Source organism: Pseudophryne corroboree, chromosome 7, assembly GCF_028390025.1.
Source record: "Pseudophryne corroboree isolate aPseCor3 chromosome 7, aPseCor3.hap2, whole genome shotgun sequence".
Classification (NCBI taxonomy): domain Eukaryota; kingdom Metazoa; phylum Chordata; class Amphibia; order Anura; family Myobatrachidae; genus Pseudophryne; species Pseudophryne corroboree.
Window position 1 is genome coordinate 382,491,876 of NC_086450.1, and position 13,150 is coordinate 382,505,025.

Sequence of the window (13,150 nt, forward strand, 5' to 3'; positions counted from 1 at the left end):
CCTAGTTGAGCCAGTATAGGGCTGTTTATGGAAACTGATATTGAATGTGACCATATTGTGGTCGCTGTTTCCTATGGGTTCCCCTACTTTAATACCTGATACCAAATCCCCATTGTTTGTTAATACCAGGTCTAAGATTGCATTGTACCTAGTTGGTTCCTTAATTAGTTGGACTAAGTAGTTATCATTAAGTGTGTTTAAAAACATATTGCCCCTAGCAGTATCACATGAATCGTTTTTCCAGTTTATCTCTGGATAGTTAAAATCTCCCATCACTTGGTATATAGCTGCACCCCTGTCTTAGACACACTGGAGTCCCCGGTATAAAGCTCTGTGCCTGTCTCAGAGACTTTGGTAGGAAAGTCCCCATGCCTGTAGTAAGGCCACACCACACCCCCTTTTTTGGGTCACACGCCACTAGATTACTAAACATTAACATTTTCAGGCTTTAGAGTAGATCACCAAGTACTAAAAAAACTGACCAGCCGACCCATCGCTATCTTAACATACGGAGCAACACATTCCATATGACCTTAGTGCCGGCACCAGAACCCTTTTTAAAACAGAACAGAACTGTGTATAACACGGTTTTAAATTGGGCAACATGTTTTAAAAATAACAGTATTGGGAACTCCACAGTTTAATATTGTGATAATTGTTTTAAAGTTTTTTTTATTGACTGTATATATGATTATGCTTTTTTGATGCAGAATAGGATATTTGTTCATAATTTAAATTTAACCAGAGTCCGAGCACTTCATTACAACACAAAACACACAGCAGCACCGAGATCACATTAAATTTAGCCTTAACTTCAGACAGTAAATTTTTAAAAACCAAAGACAAATGATTACTTTGCAGTCCATGTTTAAAAACCAGTGATCTACTATGCCATTAGATTTTTTTGTTCAACTGCCTATTTTTTTTTTCTTTTAACTTTATTTAAATATACAGTAATAGGTGCCCAGTAATAAATAATACAATACGTATGGTCTTCAACAGGCAACTCCTAATGTTAATATAAGTGGTAAACCCTCTTCCTCTTTCTGTTCCATACAGAAAGTGTTGAAAATACCATTAAACAGATTTTTAGTGAATAATAACCATTTATTCGAAAAAAAGAAAATCCTCAATCCTTCATTACAAAATAATTACACGTCACCCAAGTGAAAGAAAACAGACATTGTCATGTAGATGGGGCACTGTTATTTTTCAGACATGCTCACGTGTGCTCAATAAACATAGGGTTTCTCAATCATGTAGTTTATTAGAAATATTGTTTTCTTTATCATTACTCCCCGTCCCTGAATATTTATTTCCTTTATGACCTGGAATCGCACACATTTTGACTTATTGGCTTCCTTTCTGCTTTTCCAATGTATTTCATTGCAGTTTTCCTCTCACATTGAAATGAACAAGAACTACAAGAAACTGCAAGATACTGTAATAGAACTAGTCAGTTACTGAAAAAAACTAAAAGTTGTCTGCCAATCATAGACCAACACTTGCTGTTAATCCATGCACCTTTTTTTGTCTTCTTTCCTTCAGAAAAGAACAAAAATATTCTGCATGTGCCCTTAAGGAACACTTAAACCACAGACACACACACACACACACACACACACACACACACACACACACACACACACAGAAATAAACAAAAATAATAGAAAATACACCCAGAAATAAGGAAACAGACAACTTGTACACCTATAACCCTACATGCTTTTTATTACAAGACTAAATCGAGCATATGTGAAAAATTCCTCATTCAGAAACTACATCTAGGGGCACAAATACTTTGAAAGAAGAAACAAACAAAAAAAAAATCATTAAATTATGAGAAATATGATTAAATCATTGACCAAATAGAAAATTTATATAATAAAGCCAGGAAAAAAAAAGTTGTAAAATATAGTTTACAATAATTATTCACATTCATGGCTGTACATCAATACATACAACAACGTGGCCCGGAACATGAATTCAATCCAAATAATTCATATATTAGAATTTAAATAACACAGACTGAACTAGAGGCCAACATTTAGCCAGCAAATAACCTTATACAAGAATAAAAATACAAAAGTGAATATTCTATCATTGCATTATTTGTTTTCATTTTTTCAGTTTTTAAGCTTAGCCTGTACATCACAGTTACAGTCAGCTACAAACCAGAGAAAGAGGGAAAAATACATTTATAACGAACTGCCACCAACCTGAAAAGAAAGCCAGCATACTATTATCAAGCTTGTTTTTTTTTATTTATTTTTTCAATTCTGTAACTAAATACAGCAGTACTAACCTCTGCTACTAATCAAGGCCTTATTAGCAGACACCATGTCATACCTAAAGTGGTCATTGTGAACGGCTTATTTCACCAGTAATATAATCATTCAAAAACACACTAGTTTACTAGCTGCGTCACAGAATAAAAATAAATAAAAATTATCTTCTGTTTAGGCCACTGTGCAAGTCGCATGTGCGTTGGTTTAAGCAGCATACTAGTCAAGGTTACATGACGTAGTATTACAGAGCAGGATGCTCAGTTATCCTAAGTAGTCTGACAGCTACAGCTGTGGATAATGGCAACATTAACCAGCGTTAGGATAGGCTCCCCCCTTCCCCCTCGCTACAGTGCCACTTTGTTTTCCAAAGTACATTAGGGACAGCATTTCTTTCTACTTCAAAATACGGCTTTGATTACATTTTTTTAAAACTAAAAATCATCAAGTAACTTTAGTCAAATGGCAGAATCTCTGTTGCCAAATGTCTCCTCACAGCAAGTTACCAAGTATTTGTCCCTCACGCACCGTGGAGGCAGTTGTTTTGTAAGCAGTTAATACTCATGAGAATGTAGCCAATAATACGCTGAGAACTAGAGAACTTTCATGTTTATTAGTTCGGCCTCATGAATATCAGTCACAATGTACCTCAGTGAAGTCACTAGTTCCTAGAGCCGCTGCAACCCGACGAAAAACAAGTTAATTTCACTTATGGCAGCCACCACTGTGCGCATATGACTGGAGGACTATATATCAGCACATGCTGTGCCTTTTTGTTTGTTTTTTCCCTACAGAAATGTTTTTGACCAATAAACAGAAGTTATTAATAAACCAATAATTTGGGATATCTCAAGTACCTTAAATGCTTTCTAAAAATTACATCTGACTGGTCTATTATCATATTTGTGGCCCTATATAATTACGGTACAAAAAAACAACAAAAATAGTTGAAATAGCAGCAGGCAGATATCATGTAAAGGCAATGAATGGACACAGATCTATGAGTACACAGCTCTGTGTCGGACAAACTAACTGTACTCAGTACAATAGTCTTTTCCATTCCTTTAAAAAAAAAAAAAAATCCACAAAGTGCTTTCGGTCTTATCATGTGAATAGGGGGAATAAACAAACATAAAAAAACTCTTCTCCATTTGATTGCTTCTGAAACTGACAGGAGCTACACTGGTATATCCAGATATAATGTTCAAAAGAAAAATTAACACCCCCTCCCCCCAAAAAATGTAATTTCAGGTTCTGCAGATAAAAAAAAAAATGGGAGTTCAGACTGAGGATAAAAACTGGGATGCAGAAGACGTCCATACCATTTAATATTTATATATATGTAAAATGAGATATTCAGTGCTCAGGCCAACACGCTGTACCCCTGCCCCCCCCCCCCAACCCTCCCTCCGCCCTGCTTCTCAGTACTTAAATCAGTGTGACAGATGAACAGTTCACTTTCTAACAGAAATAGAAGTACCATGTATAACCTGCGACAAGAACTTTGGAAGCGTGTGCTTGACCTTACTAGATGCACTATAAACGGAAGAGAAAGACACGATGGATAGCGGTTCCCCTTATTGGCTGAGGAGTCAGGACTGCCATGTTTTTAGTCTTTCAGCACTGTATATAGGCTGTATGACTCCATGACCAGACTAGTTCACTGCCAAGCCAAGAAAGAAAAGAATGCAAAATGGAGGCTCCACAGACTACTGTATATCAGTTTGTCAACGTGTGCTCGAGTACAATGATCTGTGTTTCTACCGACTGTACGTTAAGCTGGCATAGCAAGGCCTACCCACTAGGTGGCAGAAGATATAGAGCTGGTGTGCACAAAAGCAAAATCACCACAGCAACGAGAGGCATGTTTTAACTCAATAGAAGCACAGAGAAGAAGCAAGGTAACACCCTGGATTCCATTAATGTCCATGTTTGCAATGAAGGTTTCTGACGTATGATTTCCCATGGAGATGGAGGCTGGGTGAGCGGAGAAGGCTTTCTCTTCTTTTCTGCTATGTAAAGCTCATCTGTAGAATCAGGGTCATCTAGCAGCATGAGGGAAAGCTTGCAAGATGTGGAAGAGACACAATGCTATATGCTGCTGTTTTGGTGATTCTGGTATCGGTGCCGCCACACTTCCTGGATCTTTTTGCACCATTTGTGAGCGTTTCCGCTAGGGTCCATCAAGTAATATGTTCGGTTAGGCTGCAAAGTGAACACACAGTTGTTATACGTGTTTTAAGCTGCGGCCCGTCTGCCCACAGTCCTATAATAAACATTCAGTGGTGCAATAATATTAAAGAGAATCTATCACCATTGGACTATGGGGCAGATGTGTTAAGCCTGGAGAAGTGATAAAGCAGTGATAAGTGCAAGGTGATAACATGCCAGCCAATCAGCTCCAATATGTACATTGACAGTTAGGAGCCGATTGGCTGGTGCGTTATCACCTTGCACTTATCACTGGTTTATCACTTCTCCAGGCTTAATACATCTGCCCCACAGCCTAGTTAATGAATAAAACAGTAACAGAAGCCTTATGCAAGATAATCACCACACCCTCCTGACCAATAGTGACTGGCATGCTAAACCGCCACCCCCTACTGTATATCCGTGCCTTCTGTCCTCTACATCAGTGACAGAACGTTAAGCATTTGTATGTAACTAAAGCCCAGTGATGGAGATGAAGCTCTACCCAGTGAGCAATAAGCACATTGTGCGTGCTTCATTATAACGATTGTTTTCTGCAAATGATAATGGTGTACAGCAGAGGTGGCCAAAAGGTAGATCGAGATCTACCGGTAGCTCGTGGAGCATCCGCCGGTAGATCGCAACAGACTTAACAGAAAACAACTGTAAGGATCCTGCAGCTGCTGCTTCTCTTCACAGTTCCCAGGGATGCAGTGTGCGGGTGACGCAATGATGTCACCCGCGATGTGAGGAGCCTGTGCACTAGCTGGAACCAGTTTGATCCAGCCGGCGGTGGCGACGCCAGAAGAAGCAGCCAGTGGGAGGCCATGCAGTGTGAAAGCGGGAGCCGTGACTGTGGGAAGAGGGAGGACTGAAGCTAGGCAGCATGACAACTTGTCAGGTAAGTTATGCAAAGGGGTTTTTTTTCACAAAGGGAGGGACGATCTGCAAAGGGGGGGGGGGGGTGGTAATCTGCACAGAGCGTGGTATCTTCACAAAGGGTTTTTTTTTACACAAAGGGTGGAGGATCTGCGCAGAGGCAATTATTGTACAGGGGTCTATAATGCAGGGGACTGGTAGGGGGTATCTGCTAAGTGGGAGATTTGCACAGAGGAGGGTATTGTACAGGGGGCTATTATGCATGGGAGTGGAAGGGGGGGTCTCTGCACAAAAGGGGGGGGGATCTGCAAAGGGGGGGATTTGCACAGCAGCGGGTAATTTGATGCCATTCTTAATGCTATTTTTAAATGTGCGCATTATTATTAGTGCTGTTATATGATGGCATCATTAATGCTTATTTTAAATGTGAGCGTTATTATTGGTGTTATTTGACGCCGGTAGATCACTGGTAAGTAAGTGAACAAAAAGTAGATCACAGGTCCCAAAAGTCCAGCCACCCCTGGTGTACAGTATATGAAGCAAAAAAGAACTTGGCATGGAAAAAAACCTGCGGCTGTTACATCATAGGACTTATTAATATACAGAGTTGGAGACTCAGTCACACACATACAAGTGTTGCAAATCAAATGAATCAGCGCAGTCTCCTGGTGCCAAGTAAAATGCATTTTTCAGCAAAATAGATGGGCGATGCTAGCAGAATCTCCTGGGAAATGGCGCAACAGCAGCAATGAGGTATGATGATACATCTGTACTAGCCAATTGAATAAACGCGATGTTCATTTACAACACAGATTTCACAGAACATAGTAACTGCAGAAATAACTGGTTAACACTTGACTACTGAGCACACATCTCATTCATTACGCAAATGTAATATACTATTACGTGGTCTTCAAAGTAAAGAATAAAAAAACAAAAGCATTAATACTCACAGTATGAACAAAAAAGGTTTTAAAGTTCTTTGCTTCTGGGCGCAACTCCTGTGACCATGGAATCTCTCCTTTCAGGACCTTATTTACTGGGTCCACGTAGTACAGATGTGGGCCTTCAGTAAGGAGAAGCTGGCGCCGGCGAGCAAACAACCCCTGCAAAGAAAGAAAAAAAGAGAAACGCTGTCAATTTATTCTGTGCAAAGACAGGAAACCTATATTATATGTATGTATTATTTATTTTAATATATTACTATTATGCTAAGTTAACAGAAATTAGAGCTCCAGACGTTCTAAAGAACACTGGAATTCAGTATGATGTTCTAACACATAGCTTCCCATAGTACTTACACCGGAGAATTGTATATTGTAAGGGATTCCACTTTTTAGTGCCAGCTGAATGTAATCTATTTATAAGCAGATAAAGTGCAGTGCTACAGCAATCAATAGCCAAAAAGGACAACTTGCTCTTCAATTTTCTATACACATGCATTTGCTAAATGCTTTGCTGCAAAATGGCATGCATATAAGTGAATAATAATGATGATGATGATGATGATGGACCCCCACGAGGGAGAAAAAGTGACAGTATGCCGGCTGTCGGGATTCCAGCGCCGGTATACTGTGCGCCGGGGTCCGGACAGTCGGCATACTGAAGACCACCCCCTGATATGTGTCAATGTTATTTTGAAGCTACTTTATGTTTATAATCTACATAGATACAATTGTATTCATATACAGGTAATTGCTTCAATATATAGAAGAATATTTCTGGCACAGAGCCCGGATTCTATACAACTGAAGTATAGATTATATGTTGCAATCTTGGAAAATGTAGCGAATTATTCCTGTGTTACACAATATATTATGATTCCCTTGAATTTGTAGGGCCCATCACACATTCATTCGTATAACCACCCTCTTATTGGTATATAATATCTGTATAAAGATTCTTATGGATATATGGCAGAAATATGCCTTTTATTCATAATATAAAATCCCTATATAAATTTTGCTGATGTACGATTCCTAATATGCTAATATAATGCCCCTTTCTTTGAAGTATTAAATGTTTAACCTCTTGCTTGAGATATCACACTGCAATGTCAGTTCATCTCTCACTTATAATGTCAGATATTCGGCTTTTACCACAGGATCCCACATTAATTCCCAATTATAATACACAATTATCTTTCGTTAGTGTATTACAATATCACCTCTCACTTACAGTGTCAGGCGTGCTATATATAGGGGGGGGGGGGGGGGGGGGGGTGTTTGATCCTGTGGTATTTCACATATATGAGATTATATATTAATCAGCCTCTCACTTATAGTGTCAGGTGTTCAACTCTACCTCCTATATTATTTAATAAGAGGTTTTATAATTGTAATCACAGAGGATAGAGTTTATTATTCATGGGCATTAATCTCTTTATTGCTATATTATATAGCTGGAGATTTGCATCAATGCTAATGCAATAGTATCTATAACAGTCAGCAAGAGATGAGTATGGTGTATATACAGCACTTTATTGCTTATACAGAATGTGGGATGATCTTATATACAGGGAATATAAAACACAGTAATTCACATCAGTATCTAGCTGATATAAGTATACTGATATCGTTAATTTACAGTCCAAGGTCCATTTGTGTTAAGCTGTGGTCAGGTATGTACCGGGCATTCCGCGGTTAGGCTGTGTGAAGCCGGTTACTATAATTGTCGTGATTCAGCTGCACCATTCACAATTCACATTAGGTTGCTGTTAAATATAAAGCAAGCATTCCGCAGCTCGGCTGTGTAACTGACTGCTGCGATCTATCGTGCTTCAGCGGCACCATTCACCATTCATATTTAGGCTGTGGTCAGGTGTATGACAAACATTCCGCGGCTGGGCTGTATATAGCTTGCTGCTATGATCTATCTTGATTTAGCGGCACCTAGATATGGAACTTATGATGGAGTTGACACACGCATTAAGAAGGGCGCCGTAATAATTGGTGATTATTCGCTTGCAATCTAGTATAATAGCAACAGAGCGGCACTTAGATACTGAGTGGCATTAGTGTATATGAGTAGCCTATATTTCACTACCAGCTCACTGACCACCGAGCTGGTAAGTACAAGCGGAGGGGTAAAGGGGAGGGGTTTTTTCTCTCTCTTGCAAGCTCTATCCCTGCACGCTATAACTGACACATCCCCGCAATGTATTCAATTATTGCATTACGGATTGGGACGCATTTATCACATCCCATCCGCATCTGAGATGTGGATTGTTATAAATATGCCCATAAACGTGGCCAGAGAGACTGACTGACATTTTAAAACATAATCCGGGAAGGGGTGAGGGAATCACTCTTCTGAACAAGTTCACTGCCTTCAAAAAAGGAACGTCTATGGTAGCTGGTAAATGCAATGTGGGGACCAGAAACATTACTGTCAGAACTGCATATCCTCAAGCCTTGGCTTGTCGCTCTGTATGCCCCACAGTATGAGTGAGACAGTTTGTTTTGTATATTCCAGCAGTAACCCCTCAGCACCATGCTGTAGTGCCTACTCTCAGGAAGCCAGTCCTTGTATATTCTCCCAGTAGTCTACAAGCAGATCCATCTTTCTGTTGGTCTTATCAGCCGCTACTCGCACACTGCTGCATTATCTGTACAATAGAATAACATTTTACAGATTTTTTTCGCCCCTCCTACAAACAGAACAGTGCTCTGCAATTTGTTATATAAACATGATTTGTGCAAAAATAATCAGCCAAATTTTTTTTGCTCCATTGATTTAAATTTGTGTAAAGTACAGTGTTCATTCCATCTCCAGGGCTGTTCCTGCTCTTTCCAGGGCTGCTACTTTGGAAAATATTTTGCACATAGACATTATTGTTTTGGGGTGTGTGTGTGTTAAATGTGGAGGGTACACATACGTGGCATGAACGTATTTTAATCTCAAATACATGTTTATTAAGATGGTCAGTTAATAAGGCATATGACAGAGAGGGGAGGAACGCTGGGGTGGGGGGGGGGGGGGGTGAGGTTTATACATTTGTATAAAAGTCACTGATGGTATCAAATGTACACTTTTTTTTTTTTTACAGAACACCGTCTGTTATTTATTTATGGCACAACTTTAGGCAGGATTAAAAAAAATCGGTTCAAACGAGGAACGAATAGCAAGCTGTCCTGAATAAATACTTAAGGGCTCTACACACCGGCAGATAACACACAATGATATGAACGTTCTCATTCATTAATGAACCAGAATTCGTTCATATCGTTAAGTGCGCTCATCGTTGGGGCCCCGTCGCTTATGCATGCAGGCCAATATGGACGACATTGTCCATATTTGCATGCACTGCTGTGGAGCCGGAGGGAGTGAAGAAACCTCACTCCCCCTTCCCCCCCCATCCGCCGCCGGGTCGCCCACCAGCCGTATCGGCCGTCAGGCACCTCGGCTGAGGGTCGCCTAATGTGTAGGGGGCTTTACTCTAATGTTTAAAGAAAAATGTGTTCACAGGAATGAGTTGTACAAATCTATGGGGGGTATCCAATTACCTAAAACAAAAAAAAAATAATACTTTTTTTTACATCACCCGCAGAAAACGAATTATCTCACGAAAACACACAGGTTCAGAGAAACTTGTATGTTTTCGCCGGCCGTAGTCGCTGCTTTCGAAGATTTGGTTTCTCCTGCCTGAGGCAGGTGAAACAAAATCCCTTATAAGCTGCGGCTTACGCCGGCTAATCGGGGGTAATTGGATAGCCCCAGTGAAGCAATTATCCACAGTCAAGGACTGCGGGTAATTCGATACCTCCATATGCCAACCAAAACCATGCAAATGTGGGTTTTTTTTGTGTTTTTTTTTAAATGTAATTACAAGGTTCAGGGTTCTATGTACTAAGCCTTGGAGAGAGAAATCACCAACCAACCAGCTCCTAACGGTCATTTTTCAAACCCAGGGTGGGATGTACTAAAGTGAAAATGTATTGTCGTATGTACTTACCTTCATCCACTGGGTCTCCGCCGTGCAGGGTAACGCCAACTATTGTTGCCATTACCCTGTAGAAGCCTATGAGGCTTCTTCCGCAATGAGATGCAGAAAGGGTTCCGTCACAGAACCCTCCCAGCATCCCCCGCTGGTCTGTGCATGCACAGATGGACCCCTGGGTCATACATAGGTGATTAATGTTGGCGCAACATGGTAGTTAGGATCTGACTGACTGGTACTTTACCAACGGCATAATACACAGAACCCTCAGTGTTGAATGATCCAATGGAAAAAATAATTGAGGCCTGCTTAGTAGCATGCGTTATAGGGGAAAGCCAGCTCATGCATCTTCAGACTTGTGTTTAAATAAAAATGTACATTTTCAGTGTCTCAATGCTAAAAACTTTACTACAGGTGACTTTACCATGCAAGGAACAGTGATAGCTGCAGGTGAAATGATTGATTGGGACAGCACAGTTGGCACAGTGGTTTGCATTACTGCCTCACAGCCTTCGGTCATAAATTCAATCCCTAACCAAGGCATGGTGCAGAGTTTGTATGTTCTTCCACAAGTATTCTTCAGTTACTCTGGTTTCCTCCCACGCTCCAAAAACATACTGGTAGATTAATTGGCTTCTAACAAAACCCTAGGGCCTGATTCAGAGTCATCGAAATTCAGAATCATAATACATAATATTAATAATAATACTCTATGTCGGGTGTAGTTGATTGATTTTCCCCCCCACTGCGCATGCATCTGGATTGTGTTCATACAGAGTTGCAGTTGCAATTTCAGGCGGATGCACAGAGAAGTGTATAAAAAATGTATGGTTGGGAGGTGGCTATTCAAACACATGGAGATGGACCGTCTTATGGGTGTGTTGCTAAAATGGCAAGGATGCGGCAAGAGGCATCTTACCGAATGTAATAAACTCGAAGTTGCAGAAAACTTTCCATAAATAGGTCATTGTAAACCACACACTGCTGCCCCAATTTTTCCAATACAAACTGCTGGATGTATTAAGTGCACCGTTCGCGAACTGCAGAAAAAATGCCCAGAAAATAAATAAAAAAATGAGGTTTCTGTGACCAGTTACAGCTATGTGGCCTGTACCTTAGAAAAATAACAGAAAATATACACAAAAAATAAAGTGTGGCCCTTTTCCCTCTTCGTACAATGGGTCCAGGCTTTTGAGAATTGGGCCCATAGGTACAAGTGTAATAGAAGTATTTTGCCCCAATGATAATGTATTCAAATATAAAACGTGCATGGTCATACAGCCTCCCCGAAACAAAGAAGGCCAGGCCTATAAGCTTAAACAAGAGGGTGAGATGTCCCAGCCGCCAGCTATGTATGGGTTTTAAATCCTCCACACATTGCCGGCTATTTCGTTTCCTACAATCTAAGGACTTTATTCAGAGATGAACACAGATCGTTTTATCTGCAGCCATATGTGCGTTCATCTCCTCACATGCTGGGGGCCGCCCAAAATCTGTGAGGCCGCCTCTCGGGGGTGGGGGGGTCCACCCTAAGGTTGACCCCTGGCAGCGCCGCCGGCAGGCGGTCTGCCGCAATTGTTTTTTGGGAGTGGCTGTGTGTGACCCCCCCCACAACGGGCTCCACTGTCAATTACACTGTGGTCGCATACAGGGAGAATGTTTAAGGGCGCACAAACGCACAACGGCCGGTGCGCATGTGCTGACCACCTGGATTCGAACACGTGGTTGTGTCCAGGTCTGAATCAGATCCTAAATCACCATCTATTACATCCAGTGATTTGGATGCCAAAATTGCTGGAAAATCGCTGGGATTATAAATTGCTAAAAATCTGGACCCTTTTGTGTCCCCCTCTGGGAGTCAGAGCTGGTAAGTGAAAGCCCTGTTTTAGCAGTGCAACCACTTTGTCACCTGTCCCCAAATGTACAAGGAACTGCAGTAAGTTACACTCTGCGGATAAACAAGCAGATGTGGACGGAGGTAGCAATCCAAATGTGGCTCCAACTTGGGACCTACTAGGAGGAAGTTCATGGGCTCTGCTTTCAGGAGGTAGTGGGAGCCCAATGGACTGCTTCATTTATATACAGGGGCATCACAGCATCTGAAATGTCTGAAGAATCTGCTTTTTGCAGTGTATGTGATCCCATCAGCAGGGCTGCCACCAGAAACTGTGGGGCCTGGGACTGACAAAATAGGTAGGACTGTTCCTGATTCTCTGCTTGGACAAAGCTCCAATCAAAAGTCAGATCTTTAACAGTTTGTTCGAAAATCGACTGGTTGTTGCGTTTAACCATCGTTAACTTAAAGTTGTCTTCTCCAGGATGATATTTCATGTTGTGCTCGTTCAGGGAGTCATAGCGTTTAGTGAGAAAGTTACACTCCACACAGAAATAAGTAGAATTTAATACAACATTGGGGTGCTCGGAATCCACATGGAATGTAAACAGATTTAAGTCTGGCGTTTGAAATTAGCAATATTTACATTCGTAACCACCTTCTACAGTTTTATTTTGATTGGCTGCTGCTGTGTGTAAGATGGCCGCCGTGCAGGAGGAGGCGGCGGCCACCGGAGGAGAGCTGAGCGCGCAGCGAGATCAGATATCCATCATGAACCTAACTGGATAGGACTACGCTAGAAGCTCTGCATCAATTGCTCAAGAGACTGAAGATATAAAAGCCATTTTGGAACTAGAAAGAGGACATTACTGACTGCTGATCGCTGTGCTGCCTTTTTTGTTTTTGCCTCATTTCATAAGGATTTTTTAGAACAATATGGCAAGTAAACGGAAAACAAAAACTCCTTGCATGGTGCTTGCAAGAGAGTCTGACCCTGATGCAGAATTGAACTGTGATGTCGAG

General features: G+C 41.1%; 1 protein-coding gene across 1 annotated transcript in view; it reads right to left on the bottom strand.

Moving 5' to 3' along the window:
- Positions 1 to 1,702: 1,702 nt before the first annotated feature.
- PDPK1 (3-phosphoinositide dependent protein kinase 1) overlaps positions 1,703 to 13,150 on the bottom strand; it is a 215,568-nt gene continuing 204,120 nt past the window's right edge. Inside the window, exons 13-14 of the mRNA XM_063934575.1 lie at positions 6,308 to 6,460; positions 1,703 to 4,490 (exon numbers count right to left, since the gene is read on the bottom strand). Coding sequence (XP_063790645.1) covers positions 4,377 to 4,490; positions 6,308 to 6,460 — 267 coding nt within the window. The 3' untranslated portion in view covers positions 1,703 to 4,376. The remainder of the gene's footprint in view (positions 4,491 to 6,307; positions 6,461 to 13,150) is intronic.